Here is a 20807-nt window from a genome sequence, read left to right as displayed (position 1 = left end):
ACTAGGTTGCCAATGAATTTTTTTTAGGCTTTGGCCGGATTTTCTGTGTCAAGACAAGGCTCGGTTTGCTGGAGTCGTTTGCGCTCGGATGATCTTACTGAAGAACAATTTGTCCTGGATGGTAGCGCCCGATCTCGGAGGCAACACATTTTTCGTCCTCGACAGTCCTTCTTTGGAAGGTCCTTTAACCTCCGAATCACATATTTTAGCGCGGTATAGCATGGTGAGGGGGCTCAAAATCAAACAAGCAAGGCTTGTCAGACCTGCCTCTGTGAGGTTGAGTACGCCCCAAAGGGACCAGCCCCCAAGAAAAAATGGTTCAAGTCCCACTTATAGTTCCACGTCGCAAATTTATTGGTTCGTTAAATGTCTTTTGTCGGTGAGTGTCAATAAATAAATCCTGAAGGAGCTAGGGTAGCCAATATTTTAGTTTCCACTAGCTGACAAGCTATTTTAGCTCTCCCTTGGCAACTCGGTACTAGAGCCCCCTATTTCACCTTTGCCTGGAGACTCAAGTAAGAGCGGATTGACAATGTTACATCGTTCCTGCACTCAAACGGCTCTATCACATCAAGCTTCACTAAGCAATAGGGCAGGCGTCCATAGCGGGTCACGGACGAATCACCAAGGGTGGCATAGACGATGTCTCATTTGACCTAGATCATAAGGATGCACCAGGTGGTAAATGAATCTGTTATCTTCGCCACCTTCTAACTCCATCCGTAGTCCTCGCCAAGGGTATTGTTGGCGTCGGCAGGGTAGATAACACTTTTAGCTCGACTCAAGTCTGTCCCCAAAAGGTCGATACTAGTGCCATTAGTATTGTCTTGGTCGATAGCCCAGATCATTGTTCTATACATGCGTCAGCTGGTGAAATTTTTGGCCACTCTAGACATGCGGAGACACAAACCCTCCCAAGCAATGCTGATTAGCGAAGTCAATTTTCGTTTTCATTGTTTCTGCGTCATCGTAAGAAACCCATTGGTCTGTGTCCCAGGTCACAATTTTAATGGCCGCTGCGGCGTCTAAAGTGACGGTGGCCCCGTCGGCAATGATATCACGAATTTCAGCGTCAGATAGAATGCCCGATGATGCGGTACACGGGCCTGCTTTGCCGCCAGTAGAGAACGGGCATCCCGCCGATAGGCAGTTTGGATCTGACATTGTAAAGCCTAAAAGAAGTCAGCGGCTCATACTCAATGACATTGGAGGATATCTCAAGAGTCAATATACTTCTACCGTAGAACCCGAGGCCCATGTTAACTCTCGTGGGATCGATGTTATTTCTCCATAACAACTCCAGGCTCTGTTCAATCTCAGTAAGATTGGTGTGGGCGAGTGCAACCTTGCCAATATAAGGATCATTGCCATCCCAAGTACCATGAAGGTCGTAAGTCATGACGTTAAACCAATCAATGATAGGTTCGACGGTAACAATATCAAAATTTTGCATGTACCAGTATGACGAAGGCTGCAAGAGATTAGCGGCTGAATGATTAGGAGTCTTGTATTTACTCACAATCGTGATGGATAGACCAAATTTGTTCCCTGTCCCATCCAGAGCCTTTCGCAGATTCCGAAGGAAACTTGGGTAGTTTTGGTAGTCAGCAGCCTTTCCATTGCGGTCGGTTGCAGCGGGATACTCCCTGACAAGGTCAGTATTGAATTGAGCCTTTTGGGATCAATGTAGCCAAAATACCAATCAATATCAACTCCGTCAAACCCATTGGTTAGAAGAAATGTGATGAGGGAAGCGAAAAATTCGTTCTGGGCCGACTCGGACGCTGCCAGATCGGAGAAAGTTGTTGCTGTAGGTTGGTCGGCATCATTGAATGACCACCCACCTACCGATATCCAAACCTCTAGATCAGGCTGTTGCTGTTTGAGAGATGTGACGTCTTGGTAAAGTGCAGCAACATCAGAGGCCATGGGTGCCATTTGAAATGATTCCGGATCAATATAGGCAAAAGCAAAATTAATATGTGTATAAAATCCGAGAGGAATCTCGGACGGCTTCATCACTATATCCCATCGTTAATAAAGCTTAAATAATCTTTCAGCTGAGAGTCATACCGTCACACTGATGCTCCAAGTTCCATCCCTCATAGTAGCCAATCGTTCGAGCGTCTGATGAGGTACCACTGCACTGAGGAGAGGATACCTGGTTAGAGCCACAGAATTCGGACGTTGTTCCTACAGAGTGATTAAGCCATGCGCAAAGTCAAGTTACGAAGCTGCTGGGTACATACCACAAAATCCAAACTCGCTACAACAAACGTTAAGTGGGCAGGTAGAGGCATTGGACCACTGTATACCCCATCCTGGATCGCATTCACTTTTGTAATCACAGCTTGAGATGCAAGCATCTGTTGCACAGAAGTCAGGCCCTAGATATCACATTAGAAATGTGTTTAGCTTTGTTCTGAGCCATGCCTACCAAGGCCACAAACTCCACTGTGGACGAAATGAATTAGAGATAGTACGAGAGGCATAATGACTGGATTACATACGTCTTGGAGCAACAACCGATAGTGCAAGGCTTTGTCGAGCTGCAAGTATAATCGTTGGCTGTAGATTCAACGTTCAAAGTAGCAGTTTCTGCTTGGCATACTCCTAACAGAGCGACCACCAAATAGAAGGCCTTCATTACGCCAATTGGTGACCAGAGTCTTCTTTGGGTGAGAGGGAAGTATTCAAGTCCCAAGGCGGTTATGACAAAGTTCCCAGTCCAGTTGGTGAAAATGCTTCGTTATTGCAAGGAATCAAATGAAAACATATTCAAGTGGCGTGGCCTCAGGTGCTGGGTGTTGGCGCGACGGAACCCGGTTCATATCCGACGGTGGTGACCCCAGTAAACGAAGGAACGGGGCTGCTGGATTAGCGGCTTATTGAGGCCCATCCTACGAACTCATGATTTTCGGGTCAGTTTCCCAAAGTGGGTTAGTGGGTTCGGAACATGCTAAATTAGTGCACCAAGTTAACATGCGAGGCCTAAGCGTCACGGCGTCGGAGCTACCGTCGCTTTACTTCTCAGACCGGGTTTGCAACTTCTCCAAGGTTGAAGTAGTTCATGCTGGAAATATTATTTCAGGGACCTGTGTGCCGTGGATAGCGTGCTATTGTTCGAAGTACTACTATGGTTCTCTATAAACAGTTATTGTTTTGGTTCTTTCGGTTGAAAATCCCTCTGAACTTGCTCCCAGTCTTCCAAAATGGCACAGGCACGTTTTTAGATGCATCCCCTAGCTCATTGGTGTAGAACCAGTTCAAAGTTTGAATATCTCCCTCACTTGGAACCTGATTATAGCCGAATGTAGAGCCGTCACTAGCTTTGACGAGGGTATTCAATCTTTGTCCGTTGACCGTCTTCGAACCCGCAGTAGAGCCGTAAATCATAATCGAGTCCCAATCAACCTCGCCAGCCGGACCCCTATCCAGACCATCTTGATCTGGAAGTAGGTTGTAGGCTATAAACCGCGCGGTTTTTGCGACTGCCTCGTAGTGGCATGGGAGATTCATATCTTTACCTTTCGCTAGCCGCTGTGCTTCGATCTTCTCATAATCGGCCATGTTCTCGCACGTGAAGGTAAACATATTTGTTGCACCGGTACCACCGTAGTCCTTTGTCCACAATCCGACGCGTTGATGTTCGTGGAGCAATCCCCATGCATGTCCAAGCTCGTGAGCAATGTTGGCCACACCGCTGCCACTCCCGATCGCATCTGAGGGATCAAGTATAGTAGTGGACATAGATGCAGAGTAGCCTGGTGTGGTCACGAGTTCGCCCTCTGAATTATATTTGACGAGGAGATAGGACCCGCGGTTCGCGTCAGTGCAGTAGTCATCTGTGCCCTGTTCCATTTTGAACTGTTTATTGAGGCCAGCAGCTTTCCACAGGTCCCATGCCTTGGGAATCAGAGGTTTGAGATATCTCTTCGCCAGACCACCGTCTGTTGGATCGAAACAGTAAATTATTTTTGCATCAGGCCATACGTTCCAACTTCTGTCCTTGAGAGTGTACCCGCGTTTCTGAACAGAACCATCATTCTGTTGGATCGAAGAATAATCGAAGTCTGGATCAGGGCAACTGAGAACATAGTGAAGAAGACAGATTCCAATGAGGAGCTGGAGCAAGGACTTCATTTTAGTGGTGTCGGATGGGTCTCAGTATCCTAATAAGCGTCAGCGAAAACCCTGAGTTATAGTGTCAGGGAACCCACCAAAGTAGAATAACACTCACAAAAGCTTTGAAAAATCTAGAAAGGCACGAATGACCAGGCAAAGATCCGAATTGTTGCAGACGATTGCCAGAGACCTTCATTCCATGGATCGGATGGAGCGGCAGAGTCCGCGCGTGGCATTAGACTTAGTGCCGCCCCTTTTCTAGTGCATTTTGATCCAGTGAAATTAGTACAGCAAAAGGATGAGACACTTTCATGTTCAACCGGGCTTCGCATTTTTGGGCGTGCATTAGCGTGGAAGCAGGGTAGCACCGTTGGGGGCCGCGGGAATGGATCGCAGACCGGCGCGACAAAATCGACAACCCGAGCGAGCACTCCGATAGCGGTCAGCAGGGTCGTGATGTGGACAAGATAGGAAAGGAGGAAATTTCTAGTTTCTAGTGTACTAGTTTGATCTCTCGTCAAAGCCTCTGCTTCTTCAGGTACTGTTACCCTCCCCCTCCTTCTTCGTCAGCTTTGCCTAAGCGTGCCTGGAGCTCAGCATGTGGCTCAGCACAGTATTCTTCATTTTTGCCATTGCGGCTGCAAGAGGACCAGAAAAAAGCTCTCTGTCACCTCGAAATCCTGCAATTGACCCTGAAGACTTTTCATGGATCGCGAATTGGGCTGCCGTGGGAGACAGCTTCACTGCTGGCATTGGGTCAGGCAACGTGTACAGCTCTCGTAAAGCGGACAAATCGTGTTCTCGATATGATTACTCCTATCCTTCCATTATGAATCAGATTTTCGGTAGCTCAGTGGAGTCATTCCAGTACTCTGCATGCTCAGGAGCTACCTCAATAGACATTGCGGCACAAATTGACGCTTTATCAGGGGTACTGGATCTGGCGGTAATGACAGCTGGTGGGAATGACCTTTGCTTGGTGAGTCGAGACAAATAAATCTGGGTAGTGACAAAGAAACTGATAATAAAAAGACGGGCATCATTACTACTTGCATCTTGAACTCGGTTACGAGCGAGTCTTCTTGCCAAAAGGCAATAACTGCGGCTCAGAGTGCCATCGACAGCATTTTGGAGGACAACATTGTTTCTCTCTTGACCTCATTAGACGCAAAAATGGACTCTCGGGGGATGATTGTTCTCGCGTCATATGCGCCCTATTTCAATAACCAGACAGACGATTGCACCAACAATGAGGATTGGGTTTTCCCTGGACAAGCAGGAGGTACAAGCCTGCTTTTGACTAAGGCGCATCGAACGAGCTTCAACACTTTGGTAGCTAATACAAATGCTAAGCTGAAGTCGGCTGTTGACAATGCTGCAAAAACCGCCAGTTCGACAATTGTATTTGCAGACTGGAGTGCGTGGGGCGAGGCAACAAATGGCCGATTTTGCGAACCGGGCTCCTCCCCTGATCCTGATGATTCAAGTAATGACAACGCACTCTTCTTCAAGCTACCGACATACAAGGTTTTCAACCCCGGCGTTGTCTATCGTGACCTTGCATTTTACCCGCTCGCTCAAATGGAATCCGCGTCAAATCTTACCTCTGTTAACCCGACCCATGAGCAAGCTGGCTACACACGGCTATTGGACTCGATCGCTGACTCTTTAGAGAAGAGAGACGGTCCAACAGCCGGTGCCTGCACCAAGTCAGTTGTTTCAAATCTGCTTCCTGACGGTATTGGAAAGATCTTTCATCCCACAAATCTGGGCCACGAAGCAATTGCCTCTTACGTCACATGGGCCATTGCCAATGCTATGGCTGAGCTGGAGGATACAACTACTCCAGCCTGCAATATTGTTGATGAATTAAAATGCTACCAGGTCTCGGGATCCCAAAGCTATGCCAGTGCGTATTCGCTATACATGCATACTGCGGACTTCTGCAAGGATGCCGTATCGAGTCTGAACGAGCAAGAAACCGGGTCCCTGTACACAGATGATTACAACAAGGACACAACGGATCATGTGACTTTCACTGTTACAAAAGATACCGGTGCAGTGGATCTAACCGAGCAAACTTGCAACCTAGCTGTCAATCATATCTTAGATGGCTGCGACGGGAATGACGACAACAATCCAATGAACTGGAAGTTTGGCGGCACCTACATCAACGGGGCTTATACATATAAGATTGCGCCAGTTCGAACAAATAGGCCTTTTCCTGCGCCCAAAGAGCCGTCAGCGCAATGTACAGGCGTCTTTCACGGGTTTTGGACGCGTTACAATATCCGTGGTGCGGGCTGGGCCACGTGGGATAATGGTCAAAAGTCACTGCGGCCAAATAGTACCCATTGTTTCGGGAAAGGGCTGACGGGCTGGTGGTTTGAATATTTCGATGAGCCGGATTCTAACGGATACGAATGGCTGGCGAAGTTCAACTCTCCTGTTGGAACGGAGGCAAGATGTTACTCAAATAACAAAGTCCAGAAAGGGGCCGGTGGTCCTTCAAATGATGGATGCCACTAAATAGTCCAAAGTTTGGCATAACAGAATGGGCAGATGTGTCAGGTGTCCATAATCCAAAGCCTAGGTTAAGCCATCCTCATAAATCAAGGTCGCCAACGAGTAGTATGGTGGACAGCTACATGCGAATGTATAAAATGCTTGCAGCTTACCTAGTGAGAATCGTATCAGATCTCCCTCCAGAAGAGTTGAAAGAATATTTTTACTATTTCCAGTGGACTTCTTTGAAGTACCAAAAGCTTTTGCAATATTTCGACTCATTGGGGCATGTTAGAGGATATATAAAGATACGCTGAAACCAAGAGGGTTAAAAAGGTAGAAGCCCCGACAATAATGATTCGTTCTATTTTTGACAAGTCTCAGCGTCCTCATCGCTTCCTCCCAGTGCAAAGAATGCCTTTGGAGAAACAGTAGCATCTCCCCTATCTTGGAAGGCAAGAATTGACTCTGTTCAAGATGGCAGAAACAAAAGGGCTGTCCAAGTAAGGCCACTAAGAATCAAGTCGGTCCGGATGGCCCACCTCCAGCCATACTAAACAGAGTATCCAGATATGATAGGCCCGATGATTGGGCCAAAGCTCGAAGCCTTTGAAGAGATTGAAGATATTCATCTGAACTTCCTGTCTTCCTACGCATCCTCTGGCTTGCTCAGACTCTAGTATAAAAGAGCCATATATCCTCCTATCTCTTCCTAATTTCTTAAGAATCAGACTTTGTTCTCAATTAACTATACTAGTTCCTCCTTACCTGATCGACAGGCCCTCTACCTGCAAGTAGATACCATAACAATTACTCGTGCTCTTCTTATAGTATGTTGTTCTCTAGGCTATAGCCACTTGGTTCGCAACTTTCTCCGGGGATGTTTGGTTGCTCTGCTATAATGATAGTCTGATTTTTGGAACTAATTGAAACCCACCTTTGCGGGGGGTTCAATCTTAGCTACTAGAATTTTTGATGATCTAGCGTTTACTATGGTGAAAGTAAGGTTAAGTAGCAGATACCTAGTGAGATCGGAGTTGACACTGTATATAAGAAAAACCAAAAAGAAGTGATTCTTAGGCTATTTCTTTCTAGGCCCTATTGTCCCGTTACGCCTATCGCACTACGAAGTGAAATATAAGAAGATCGGCACAAGTTTTGGCTCCATACCTAGCCAACGCAACTAGTAGTGAGAATATATTTTATTAGCGCAGCTCCTCGACTCTTTGCTGTGGCTAATTGAAAAGCCTTCAATCTCGTAGTGGATCGGCTAGAGTAAGAGGAATGCTAGTAGAATATAGACTATATGGCGGACTTTTTGTTCGGAGTTATACTCGGATGGTTGTCTCCACTTTGCATAGCACGGCGTGTCGATGCAGTCGAGGTCCACGGCAGAGTACGCGAGAATTTTTGCCCGATGGTGGCAGTGTTGGATGGTCCCGGGATCGAGCCAGCCCCGAATGTAGAGAATCGAAGGCAATGAGGTAAGTTCTGTTAGGGTACATTGAATGGACCGCGGAATGGAGTCTGGATTGTGAAGGAAAGAGTTCAAGATTAGCCATTGAACTTGGTAGAGATGATAAGATATCTGATCTCTCACACAAGTTTAAAGATCGGCTGAGTCGACAAACTGGAAATTCGAGAGTCAGACGACTACAGCAACGTGAGAATACGTGATTTCCAAATTTGCGCTCCCAGGAACACCATTAGACAGCAGTTTTACCGTCAACAATATTACAATTGAGAGTAAATCATACTAAAAGTAAAATCCAAAAAAAGAACTCCAGACTGAAAATATATTTCGAAACAGCCTTCCCAGTATCCCGCTCTTAATCGTATTCATGACTCGTTACCTTCCCAGAATTCCTACAACATGTACGCGGAAAGCCAAAAAAGGAAGCACACGTAACTCGCCCTGCGTTCCTTTTTCTTGTTTTTCAGTATCCAAATTGGGTCACATGGGACATATGCGGCACCCCGGGCCAGTAGGCCGGGGCCGTCTTTTCAGTGGGCATAAATTGCTGCCCGTAGTAGCCTGGCAGATAATTCGGCTCTGCGGGGATGTGTTTGGCAGCGGAGGGAGATTCCTGGGGCAGCATATTCGGGGACATGTGGATGGGATAAGCGCCGAAGGTCGGGCTGCGTGGGCCACTTGAATCGCTGGTGGTAGGCGACAAGGGCATCGGCATCCCCTGGGAGGCTGGGTAGATTGACGGCGCACTTTCGTCGGTAGGTAGATGGTGTTCATCTCCCTCCTCTGGCCCATCCAGATCTTCATCGAAAGCCGTAATTGGGGCGGTGTGGATGCTGGAGGAGAGCTCATCATCTTGGCAAATGGCCTCTGGAAGGTGAGTCTGGGTCACCTGAAGGAGAGCATTTGCGTCTATTGCCAGTTAGAGATGAGGTGCGGAATGCTACACTCGAGGGGATAGTCTCCACCTACCGATTTTTCCATCCAGGTATCGTTCTTCCATCTGCCGTACAAAATAGATTTCGTCGAGGACTTGGAGTCGGTTTGCGGGCGTAATCTGGCGGCGTACATCCTGGCCGGCGTCACGCAGCTTGTCTGCAGTGACACCGTGGCTGTTCTTCAGCTCACAGAGAATATGCACAAGTAGTCGCAGACGATCTTGAGATCATAAGCCTTGGTTCGATGGAAATAATAAGTCCTGTTCCGCTTACCGCGTTTGAGAAGGTGGTCGGGCTCTCGGTGCAAAACACCAACCGGCCACCACCCGGGTTTGGTTTGTTCAGGATCCACACGTTGCGATACACCCGCGATGACTTTGCGTCCATTGTACGGATAATGGACCTGCTTCCTCGGCTCGACCAGCTTGATGTATGACTTCGCAATAGCGCGACAATTCAATTGCTGGAAGTCTTCAAACGCTTTCTCATAATATCGCCGCAGAAGATCGCGATTGCCAACGCGAAGTATCGTTCGGCCCGGCCGCGGGGTGGGCGAGGGGGAAGTTGACTTTGGTCTCGATTGGGCGGTGATCGTTCTCTTCGTATCGCGTCGTCGCCTCTTATTGTGGTCCAAAAACTGACACGGTATTAACTCGGTGGGTCCCGCCTGGCCAGCATGGACCATTGCCGTGCTTGGTTGAACGCCGTACGGCTGAAGAGCTGTGACCTGGCTGGGGCCTAAACAAGGCAGAACGACGGTCAATACGTGCTCTATGGTATTGGAGTGAGGACCATCGGCTTACTAGGCTGAAATTGCATGTTTGCCACAGGGGCAGGAGCTGCCAGCTTCACAAAGTGGTCCGCCACCTCCGGCGTGAAGATCGCGCCGCCACAGCCAGCAATTGACGCGGACGCTTTCACCTGGAGCTCCCCATTGTGGTCAAGGTAGATCATGGCGTAGTGCGGATGTGGGAAATCCATTCCTAGAGCCTTTCTCCGACGGATCGCATGTTAGTATCCATTGTCTTTGCTATACAACTGATAGATCGGTCAAAATACCATCTGATTTGATTTTGGCACGGCAGGGTCAGAGTGTCTTCGCTCGAGGGCGTCGCCAACCCCCAGATGCGGCCGGTTCAGGTCCATGGCATAGATCAAGACAGAGAGAATGATCTTGGTCCACAAGATGGACTGCCTGTATACTTCGATCGAATTAAGCCTGACGTGCCAGGGTGAAGGCTGCGCAACCCGGACGAGGTATTTGGGGAGAGATGCTTGATTTGAATCGACTACGCGGGGCACTTCAGGGGTATATGATTTTCTGGGACAAACACAAAAGGTCTGGATGGGGGGGGAACAAATCTAGGACTGCAGCCCACGGATATAGTTTCCGGGGCCATTGGCAGGGAAGGGGAAGCGCCGCGAAGTAGTTATACCGAGGCGAGACCAGGCGATTGCGTCAAGGAAAATCCCGTCGATTCGAGTCGATTCGAGTCGAGTCTAGTGTCTCAACATCTACCAAAGTACAGCCTCCGCGGAGGCCCGAGGATTGGCAGTTCTCCACACGACGTTCCCTGACGCGCAAAGGTGACATGCTAATGCAAGGACAAAGCAGAATATCGGCGGGGGGCTGACCCGGTGGCAACAAACCGCCTGCCCCGTGTGTTTTCCCATACTGGTGGGCCTGCGATCGGATCGCCAGTGCACATAGACCTCTTTGTCTCCTGTCCCGTTTCCCCCCTCCCTCGGCAGACCGCGGATCCAGCCACGACGCATCAACGAAGCTAGAGGTAGGGCTGGGGTGGGATCCTGCCGTTCATTCGCCGCGGCTAAATCGTCGGTATCCATGGTTCGAGGCCTCGGGCTCTATCGGAGATCGTCCCACCTCAGCAGGGACCCCGGGCGATCTTGCGCTTGGACAAGCCACTAGCCACCGAGGACCTTTTGACGGGCATCAACCCTGGAGCGCCTGCGATGGCCAAATACGCCCGCCATTCATAGAGAGGCGGGACTTGGGGTTGTACGAGGCTCTACAGATACACGAAGCAAAGCCACCCCGTGGAAGCGTCTGCCGCCGGTCGGTTGGTCGGTTGGTCCGTTGATCCGTTGGTCGCTTGTTCAGGGGACATACTGGTTGGACTCAAGCAGCTCACGATGCCAAATCGACCGATTACCCTATGACGACTGCAGGGAAACCATTGCCCCTTGAATCATAAAGCAGGATCGCCGATCACTGGAACCTGGCCGCAGCCTCGGCTGGACCATTCCGGCAGGGCGGCAGGCCATGGCGCATCTGAACGCATCGGCTCCAAGCCAGGGGAAACCATCGCGGACAGTATGTTACCAAAACATCGATCGATTCGCGTCAGCTGGAGGATCAGAATTATCCTCTTCGGGTTTTGGGCAGCCTGACAGCGCCCAGGATGCCAAGCCGGTACGTCCTGGCTCCGGAGGCTTGCGTATCCTCCTTCCCACAGGCAATCGCAGTCGTGTGTGAAGCCCAAGAAGCTCCGCACGCTCCGCTCAGTGGTGGGATTATGGTCCGGGTCAAGTTACGATTGTCTGTGCGCGCATCGAATACCTCCAAACGGACGAGCTGGCGAACGAGCAGCTTTCTCCGCTTTTCAGGCCCCGAAAGGCCCAACGGATCCACAGGGTCCAAACTCCAAACTCCAAACGGCTGGGGATGGGAGTGTGGCCAATGGGTAGCCCAGGGTGCCTCAAATAGAGCCTTGGAAATGACCATCGAATCTTGAGCTTATTCAAACCCATGGGCCGCTGGGCTCGGGCCGCCGAATAGACAGGCTGCGCACGGCTACACGCGGTTCCTCTGTTTGGCTCTAGACCTTTCGGTCTGGGGGAAGGTTCGAGGGAAGGTCTCGACCCCCGCTACCCACGAGAGAAGATGCCTGGCCCTCTTTTGTTTTTCTTTGTGCCCGTTGACATATATCGCCAGACATGAACTCATGGTGTACAGTCTCAGAATCTTTCAGGAGCACGCGCATCTTCTTTTCCGCTGGGCCGACGAGTGTGAGATAGCATGACCAACTCGAAGCCCGATTACTCAACGTCCCGACCATGTGAGTTAGTAGAATAAGGAAACTATCGTCCTCGACCCATGAAAGACAGTTTCCTCAGCCCGGATCGACAATCAAGTCTTGAGGGACCTGTAAATCACGGAGTACGAGTACGGAAGCGCTCGTTATCGCAAGCTACAGAAATACGGGGAGTCCCCACTTTGAACAGGGCCGTGCAATTGCGCAGTCGGTAATGGCGTAGAGTTGCAACTGGTACCACCGAAGGTCTGCTTTACAGTAGTGGCACCTTCGTCTCTGCGGTAGGATGCTGGTACTTCCCCGACATTCATTAATTTACTTCTTTATCCAGAATCCATGGCCAATCGGATTGGCCCCACACGCTCGAGGAGAATTCATCCGAGTGGAACCATTGGGCGTGCTGGGGGGGCGGGCCGCTGTTGTGCGAGAATCCCCACTGGAGTATTGCTTGTAGATGCTTTACGAACGGAAAGGCAACACAAAACTCTTTCCTGCCAAGTCAAAGGCAGCGAACGACTCTGCGCAAAGCAGTCGTACTTTGTGTCGGTCAACGCAAGTGGCGTGGAGGGCGCGGGGGCCTGCACCCCTTGCGCGCCGGCGGGGCCGGCGATACATACACCCCAGTGACTTCGCTTGTGCAACTATCCAAAAGGCTACGCGGGCCCGACCGCTGGTCCCTTTTGCAGCATCAGTGCGGCCGGCTTCAGCCCTTGGCTGTGCAAATCCCGCTGTCAGTGTGGAGCAGCAGCAAAGTACGGCATGGCTCATGCACCCAGGCTCCATTGATACTCCAGTGGATTGCCATTCCCAGCCGAGTACAGAGAACGAATCCTACCAGGAACTGCGTGGTGGCTTGCATGACAATCCGATCAGCACCGCCACCGCCGTAGCTGGCTCGAAGGGCAGCCAAACGACCCTAAACCGCAATACCAGACAGGGTCTCCGGGCGGGATCCACTGCAGGCTTGCCGTATATCGACTTCAATACCTACGGAGGAGTTCCGTACCATGGAGGTTGGCCGCGTGTATAGCGGTGACGCTGGCAGGTCGCAGTTCTGCTGAGTTGCAACGACGCGGCGGCATCCAGATCGGGATTTGGAATTGATCGCGGAGACTGACCGGCGATGCAGTTCGTTCTAGAGTCGGCCAGCAAGCTCCCGAGGAGCATCCTATGGCGAAGACACGTGGTAGGCCATCAGAATAAACACTGGATTTTTGAATATGGTAGGAGCTGATCCCTTCTCGCCACAGCCCCTCCACAATGTGTTGTGACAGCGGGCGTTCTATCTCGGTCTATCTCGGTCTATCTCGGGATTTGGCGACCCGCCTCAGACGGGAGATCGTCTCCTATACACAGGCTGAAACCTGTTCGCAAACGCACCGGATCCAATGACCCACGAATCTCCTCACCAAGCTTTTGCGCAAGAGGATTCCCCGATTGGCAGGGTTATCCCATCCGTCTGGCTCTAGCCTAAAAAAGGAGGGAGCCGAATCCTTCACTCCACGCCGAGAGATCAGGAGATGTTCAAGATCGCAGCACTCGAATGGGGCAGCTCCAATGCCACCCAACCCTCGGAATCCACTTGCACGCTCTGGCCAGCCGTCACATTCGTCAAGCGAACGGGGGCGCCGCCCTGCAATTCGTAGTTGTATGACCAGCCATCCCAGGTGATACCGGTGATAGCATCGGTCCCATTTGCCAGGAGCCGCTGCACCGATAGGGACTTCGCGGAAACCTCGGGCAAATGGAACTGGTAGGTCGCGGATGGCCGGGAGGCCGAACCGGCATCGCTTGTGTAATTGTACTCCTGCATGTTGATCACGGCAAGACGGGCCAGCTTGCCGGAGACATATGCGGCATACGCAGCGTCGGTTTCTGGCCCCGTTGGGAGGTTGACGATCTGGACGGCGTCCGGTTCCCTACCGCGAAGCATAGCCGCAACCATCGCGTTGCCGTAGTACGGTGGCTTGGTACCGATAGTGGTCTTGGTGGTTTGTACCGGTTGCCATGATGCATAGCGATAGTCGGTTCCCTGATGCATGTGCGTGCGCCGAATGTTCTGGGAGGCGCAGTAGAGGTTGAAGTCTACGCCCCAGAGAGCAGCACCAAACGAGTTCGATAGTCCTGGCTTGCCCTGGTGATAGAGCGAGTTCATTTCACCCAGAATATATGGGACGTCCTTGGTCAACCCCTTTTCCTGCAAATCTTTCATTACACCCACATGGTGTGCAACACTCTGGACAACCGCCGTGTGGTTCATCAGAGTATGAGCGAGGGTGACACCAGGAGAGTCTGCACCGCCCATATAGCTAGCCACTGTCAGAGCGAGTAAGCACATTCTAGGTCTGTCATCACTCACTTGTGCATCGAGTTCATCCCAATGTCATGGTCCGTATCAAGGCCCACCTCCCAGGTTTTCACAGGATCCAACTTATTGCCAGTACCCGCAAACGACGGGGCAAGATACTTGTATGCCCCCTTAGTCACCATGCCAGGGCAGGCTTGGGACAATTGGCGTTTTATGATCCGCGACTTCGACAGCCATTCACCGACATAGTCACTTTCCAACCAAGTACTGGGACGAACCTTACCCTTAAAAAGATCAGGTTCATTGCCCAATTCCCAGTGGGCAAGCCGTCCATTACTGAGGGCCTTACAGGCCAGTGGGACTGTGGCGATGAGTGTGTCCATGGCCTCCGTCGTGTTCTTCCCAAGATTGAAACCATGGCTGAACTTGGTACCTGGCCACGTCTCGTACGCCTCGAAAAAGGATGGGCCGATAGATATAATGGATGGGTAGTCGGCGGATTCGGACAGAACCACTGTGCCATTGATTTGTGTCTTGAGATTCGGATCATATAGAGCGAAATCCCTTTGTAAACATTAGTCCGACATCCCTCTGCTCAGTCCATGGTCCATGCTACTGACTGGGTATTTCCGCCCACTCGGATATATGGCTTCACGCCTTGAAGATCGGCCAGGTTGTCAAGCAACTGGTTGGAAAATTTGTTTGGCCTGGATTTGTTTCCTGCGAGAGGTCAATTCCAACCTCGTGCTTTAATTTCGTTCTTTTTCAATAGGGTACCTGCAAAGTCGGGGAAGGACGAAAATTCGATCGAAAAGGAGACAAACGGAGCAAGAATGCTAGAGGCAGCATCCTGTGGCATATGCTTGCTCACGGTGATTGCAGAGCTGCCGCGCTCAACAATTGACGGCGCGGCCGCCACAACGGCAGCACGTAAAAGCAACGAAACAAACATAGTAGTTCAGCAATACTCGATAGCACCGATACCTGCCCCGCGGTATCTCAAAGCGGAGGTGTAGGTGCTGGATTAATACTATGTGAATCTCTGATGGCTCTAACTTGGGCTTCGTCGCCCCTAGTCCCTTTTTTATAGCCCCATATAGCCGACGCCACTTTTTAGGTTATTGAGCTTGGACTCGCGAAGCTTTCCAAAAGCCGGCTACAACGACAGGAGGTGCAAGCAAAAGCGGGATATTTCAGCAGTCACGCTGTTCATTGGAGCGAGATTTAGCCCACTAGGTCCTTTTTGTGCGGGGTTCGCCGACATAGCCATGCGGGGGTTACATCTGGGGTTGTGGGGAGGCGATTGTGGAGACACGTTTACATTGTTTTCGACAGGAATCGGCTATTAACAAAAAGATACAACCATTCTCACGCAGAGCGAACCTAGCAACAGCGAGAGGGTGCATAACTAACAATGGAATCATGGGCACAAAATAAGAAAATTTCAATTTCCGGGCACCTAGGAAACTGGTATAGGAAACTGGTATCAAGGAAGAGCATCGGATAGTTATGATATTGCTTCGGCAATGGAAGATGCCGATCGGCCTCTGCCATCGCTTCGGCTAATAAAGAACAAGGAAAAGAAAGATAAACAAGCCGGGAAGGTTAGATCTACACCAGCGAAGAAAACGAAACCAAGGTGTCATAAAGTCCATTTTCAGCCGTTCCGATGGGCTCAAGTGTATTTGCGGAGCTGCGCGGCAACACGTTAGTCACTCTGAAAGGCGGGCGATATGTAAATTAAAGGGGTAATACTCACATCGAGGGTCAAAGACTTGCTGCTGTTCTCCACCTGGTCTCGATAGATCCCAACCAAAGCCTCGCTGTTCTGGAACAGTCCAGTCTTCAAACTGATCACAATGAATTGCATACCAGGAGCGGCGTGATCGTGAATATAGTTGGCAATGCGAGCCACGTTGGTGTTATCAAGGGCAGCATCAACCTCGTCCAACACAAAGAACGGTGAAGGGTGGTAGGAGTGAATGGCAAACAGCAGAGCGAGGGCGGCCATGGTCTTCTCACCACCTGATAAGTGCTCCATGTCACGGAAACGCTTGAGCGGCGGCATGGCATGGTACTTGATGCCATCAAGGTACGGTTCATCTGAGTCCTCAATGTCCAGGTACGCTTGTCCACCTAGTGGGTAGTTGGTACTTCGTGTTAACTCGCGATAGATGGGGCCAATCTGCTCGGAGATGTGCGTGAAGGCCTTGTTGAAGAGATCGGATCGCTTTTTCATAATGCCCTCGAAATCATCCTTGGCCTTACGAGCGTACTTGCGCGCATCCTCGAAGTCTTTCTCGGTGCTACGGAGCTTGTTTTCGACACTCTCCAGACGTTCCATGGCTCGAGTATTCGGCGCCATCTTGTCTAATTCACTGTTGAGAGTACGAACCTTCTCAAGCAGCTCCTCTTCGAGCTTCTCATCCGTCCCCTGTAGAAAAAGAAAAAAGGATTAGCATACGCAGGATCAATCTCGTGTTGTACCAGTGGTGTACCTCTTTGAGCGATTCGCCGAGTGAATCAAAATCAACTTCAATTCCGTAGTCTTGTACAACAGGGGTTTCGTCCATGCCATCGACCTCATCCACGTCCATAGCATCTGGATCCGTGGCCTGCACCAGATCATCGATAGGAAGCTTGTCAAGGCCGTTGGAAGAGTCAGTCAGCGGAATGTCAATATCTTCGAGTTTGCATCGTCGCAAAAGAGCATAGCGACTGGACGAGTTCCGTTGGATTTCAGCTTCAAGCGCATTGATGTTCTTAAGAGCTCCTTCAACGTGCTTGCTGCGCTTCTGGAGCTCCCTCCGCTGCTCGGCCAGGTTCTCTGCCGACTGCGCATAAATATCCTTCTGCTCCTCTAAGTACTCGCGCAAGAGGTCGAGCTCAGCACTAGACTCATCCAGACTGTTGCGAATCTCCTCCTGTTGGCCCTTGAGCTCTTCGACTAGGCTCATGTCACGCTCATACTGAGCTTTGAGGCCATTAATCCGGTCATCTGTAGCTTGGATTCGTTGCATTTCGAAACTCAGCTGGTTCTCAATGCGGCTCTTTTGCGTTGTGAACTCAAGCTTCTTCTGCGAAGCTTCCTCCTGCAGCGAGCCCTGCTGGGCCTCATATTCACGAATGTTTTCGTATCCCAAACGCTGGCAGAAAGTGCGGTATATCTCATCTTCGACTGTGCTCACCGATGCTTGCGAGTTCTCGATAGTCTCATCCAGCTCGTCGAGGTTCTCCTTCCGCTCAGTGAACTTGGGTCGCAGGTCTTCCAGCTGATTCTTGACAAAGTCCAGTTCGCTACGCTTGCTTTGGATATTCCTCTCAATCGCCTTCAGCTCTTCTTTGGCATAATTCAGCCGCTGCTCGAGACCAACCAGTTCTCCCTGGAGAGTTTCCTCCTCTGAGCCTCGGCGATGGCTCTTGGGTAGGTTGGCAAGGTCAGCCATCAGCTTATCTTTCAACTTATGGAGGTTTTCCACTTCAGAGTCCTCCCACCGCTTGGAGGAGTTCTGCTGAGGGCCCCGTCCTCCAGTCATAAGACCGCCTTTGTGAATCACAGTGCCATCCAAGGTAACGGCTTTAGCATCGACATTTCGCTCATAGCACAGATACTTGGCCGTTGAGAGATCGTCGCAGACGATGGAGTTGCCGCAGGCGTAGCTGATGGCTCGTGCGACAGAGTCATCATAATCGATGGTCTCAATAGCAGGGCGCATGCCCCGGTGCATACCTTTCAAATTCGAGTTGAAGGCCTTGACCTGGATCGTTTCCAGGGGAATGAAAGTGGCTTGACCGGCGCGCTGGTCACGCAGATGCTGAATACACTCCTTGGCGGTCTTTTCGTTATCCACCACGATGGCGTCGAAGTGGCGGCCCAAGACAGTGCTGACAGCTTCGGCATATTTCCTCTGCTTCGGCCGACAAAGGTCACTGACACGACCCTTGACTCCAGGGAAGATGCGCTTCAAGGTCGAGATCAACTCCTTGGCGCGCAACTCCCGCTCATTCTGCTTTTTGCCATCGTCGGCCTCCAGCAGTTTCCTCAAAACAACCTGAAGCTTCTCTTCGAACTCCGTCCGCATTTGGGAAATCTTCAGGCGCTCCGAAGTCAATGCGTTCAATTCTTTCTTCTTGCGGTCGATATCCTTAGAGGTGGTCTTGATGGTGTCATTGAGGGTTGATTTGCGCTGATTCATATTCGATGCCTCTGATTCGAGGTTCTTCAGTTGCCATTCGGTGTTCTCGAACTTGCCTTTTAGACTGTTCACGGCCTCGGCCTCGGTCTTCCTTTGCCGGCGAAGGTTGTCGAGATTAAGTTGATCCGCAGACGAGCGCTTGCTAACCTCTTCTCTCAACTTGTGATATTCTTGTTGATCGGCTTCACTCAGCTGTCCACCCTTCTTGCTCATTGTTTTCTGCCATTCGGCTTCCCATTGACCCTGGGCCTTCTCAACGAGCTTCAGGTCTTTTTCGAGCTGCTTAGCATTGTTCGACTGGGCCGTGCGCTCTTTGCCGATCTCCGAGATCTTCGAGGAATAGCGCTCCACCTTCCTCTGGGTGATGTCGACTTTCTCGTCAATGGGTACCAGGGAGTTGTTGAGCTCCTCGATATCCTTCTCTTTCTTCAGAATGTTCTTTTCAGCTTTTCCGACATCTCTGCCGACGCGGGCATGTTCCTTCTTGGCGTTCTCGACGTTGTTTTCGTACTTCTCCACGCCACGGCGGTATTCTTTAAGCTCATCCTGGTATTTCTGAATGTCGGCACTGGATGCATCGATCAAACGCTGGAAATGGAAAAGTTTCCACAGGATGTGGGTGATTATAGCCTGGTCACGCTCCTCAGCCTTCTTCGCGTAGTCATCTGCTTCACGCTTCTGCTCCTGGTACTGCTTGACCTCGGAGTTGATTCCTCGTCGGCGGTTGAGCTGAACGGTTTGATGTTCTGCAGCCTCCTCCGCCTCCGCCTTCAACTTCTCGTAGTCAGCCTTGTATTCCAGACTGCCGGAGATCTGCTCGATGAGACGAGTAAGGTCCCTGGGGGACTGCGAGGCAATCGCCTCAACATCACCCTGGAACACCAGGAAGTTGCGCGCTCGAATCAAAATATTCTCTTCCTCCAGAGCTTCGTTGTACTGTTGAGCGGTCACGATTCGGTTGTTGATGCGGTACTCGCTGGCACCTTGGCTAGTGATGGATCGGCGCCATTGCTGCTCCTCACCCGCATCATCTTCGTACACGGCCATGACCCAGGCGGTCTTTGGATCATTCACGCCGCCTGCATCATGCGATTCGTCCATATTGTCCGCATCCTCCTCCTCTTCCCCATCATCTCCGTTGGTGGCGGGTTCTCCATCGACCTTCGAAGTGCGCAGGACGCGGCCACGGTAAACAAGATCGCGAAGGTTAGTAGAGCGCAGGTGAGACGACTTAATTCCTAGCACGAACGAGATGGCGTCCATCCTGGTGCGGGTCAGCAACAATGCTCCATCCTCTCGCCAAAAAAGTAGGAAAACGCGGTTTCGTGCAATAACATACGAATTTGACTTGCCAGACCCGTTAGGCCCGATGATGGATGTGAAGTATGCATCTCCGAACAGAAGAGTATGATGACCCTTGTAAGACTTGAAATCTGGGAGCAAAAGTCAGCTGGTGTGCGCAGCGCTCTCCTTCACGGGTGGTTGGCATACTGAAAAGCTCCAGCCGAATAAGTTTCCCCATCGTGAGACGAAGCCGCTTCCTATGGAAGCAACACGCTCGCAAGTGATCAAAGCCAGGCAAAACACCTGTGCTTGGTGTCAAGCTATGTGACTGACAGGCCTGGACTCGGAGATGGTGGGAGGGGCGCGATATGGGGAATCGCGTTCCTGACGCGCCGGAGGAATCACGTGGCCCGTCCAACATGGCTCCCTGTTCTAATTCTCCGAACTACCAAACTCAAATCAAGGGCAAAGCAATATTGGCTTACGATGTCCAAATATTCGTCCAGTTCCTCTGCAGTGGTCTTTTCGCGAGGAACCAATTGCTCATTCTAGAGAGAGGAGAGGCCGCGAAAGTATAACACGAGTTTGTTGGGAGATGGTCGAGAAATAAATAATCGCAAAGAGCGGGCTTCTAAATCGCACGACAATAAAAAGCGACAAAAACTCACTTATTTTGTGCAGTGGACGAGGTAGGTAAACACCTATCTCAGCTTGCCTATGGCCCATTATTGCACGTTTCCTTTGAAGACCTATCTACTGAGAGCCCTCTTTGTAGAAGAGAACTGGCTTTAAATATAAGGAGCATGTAAACACCGGATCTATGAAAGTATAAGCAGTCTTAGTTCATTGCGCTAAGCATAGAGGATAGCTGAAAGGAATTTCTACAACCAATTGAAGAGAGAAGAATCTAGAGAAAACGCCTCG

General features: G+C 50.6%; 7 protein-coding genes across 7 annotated transcripts; 2 read left to right on the top strand and 5 right to left on the bottom strand.

The window, feature by feature from the left end:
- Nucleotides 1-710: 710 nt before the first annotated feature.
- On the bottom strand, nt 711-2332 carry N7482_009852 (chitinase; the record flags this gene model as incomplete). The annotated part of the gene is made up of 8 exons (XM_056691976.1): nt 711-852; nt 911-1172; nt 1240-1471; nt 1520-1646; nt 1700-2021; nt 2074-2193; nt 2250-2266; nt 2316-2332. The coding sequence occupies 8 exons, from the start codon at nt 2330-2332 to the stop codon at nt 711-713; spliced, it is 1239 nt and encodes a 412-aa protein (XP_056539682.1).
- An 812-nt stretch (nt 2333-3144) lies between these two features.
- N7482_009851 (uncharacterized protein) lies at nt 3145-4143 on the bottom strand (the record flags this gene model as incomplete). The annotated part of the gene is made up of 1 exon (XM_056691975.1): nt 3145-4143. One exon carries the CDS (start codon nt 4141-4143, stop codon nt 3145-3147), a length of 999 nt encoding a protein of 332 aa, XP_056539681.1.
- Nucleotides 4144-4723: 580 nt separating this feature from the next.
- Nucleotides 4724-6654, top strand: N7482_009850 (SGNH hydrolase; the record flags this gene model as incomplete). Its single annotated transcript, XM_056691974.1, has 2 exons — nt 4724-5104; nt 5158-6654. 2 exons carry the CDS (start codon nt 4724-4726, stop codon nt 6652-6654), a joined length of 1878 nt encoding a protein of 625 aa, XP_056539680.1.
- A 1913-nt stretch (nt 6655-8567) lies between these two features.
- N7482_009849 (DUF2841 domain-containing protein) lies at nt 8568-10185 on the bottom strand (the record flags this gene model as incomplete). The annotated part of the gene is made up of 5 exons (XM_056691973.1): nt 8568-9013; nt 9074-9259; nt 9313-9777; nt 9843-10029; nt 10099-10185. The coding sequence occupies 5 exons, from the start codon at nt 10183-10185 to the stop codon at nt 8568-8570; spliced, it is 1371 nt and encodes a 456-aa protein (XP_056539679.1).
- Nucleotides 10186-11323: 1138 nt separating this feature from the next.
- On the top strand, nt 11324-11795 carry N7482_009848 (uncharacterized protein; the record flags this gene model as incomplete). The annotated part of the gene is made up of 2 exons (XM_056691972.1): nt 11324-11473; nt 11517-11795. 2 exons carry the CDS (start codon nt 11324-11326, stop codon nt 11793-11795), a joined length of 429 nt encoding a protein of 142 aa, XP_056539678.1.
- Nucleotides 11796-13608: 1813 nt separating this feature from the next.
- Nucleotides 13609-15355, bottom strand: N7482_009847 (glycosyl hydrolase family 79 C-terminal domain-containing protein; the record flags this gene model as incomplete). The annotated part of the gene is made up of 4 exons (XM_056691971.1): nt 13609-14404; nt 14455-14967; nt 15024-15123; nt 15181-15355. 4 exons carry the CDS (start codon nt 15353-15355, stop codon nt 13609-13611), a joined length of 1584 nt encoding a protein of 527 aa, XP_056539677.1.
- Nucleotides 15356-16078: 723 nt separating this feature from the next.
- On the bottom strand, nt 16079-20121 carry N7482_009846 (cohesin subunit SMC1; the record flags this gene model as incomplete). The annotated part of the gene is made up of 5 exons (XM_056691970.1): nt 16079-16096; nt 16163-16837; nt 16902-19863; nt 19939-20032; nt 20091-20121. 5 exons carry the CDS (start codon nt 20119-20121, stop codon nt 16079-16081), a joined length of 3780 nt encoding a protein of 1259 aa, XP_056539676.1.
- Nucleotides 20122-20807: the final 686 nt, after the last annotated feature.

The sequence above is a fragment of the Penicillium canariense genome, assembly GCF_028826845.1.
Source record: "Penicillium canariense strain IBT 26290 chromosome Unknown utg000007l_segment0_segment0, whole genome shotgun sequence".
NCBI lineage: Eukaryota > Fungi > Ascomycota > Eurotiomycetes > Eurotiales > Aspergillaceae > Penicillium > Penicillium canariense.
The sequence above is the reverse complement of the archived record's forward strand: the minus strand, read 5'-3'. Positions and strand labels throughout refer to the sequence as shown.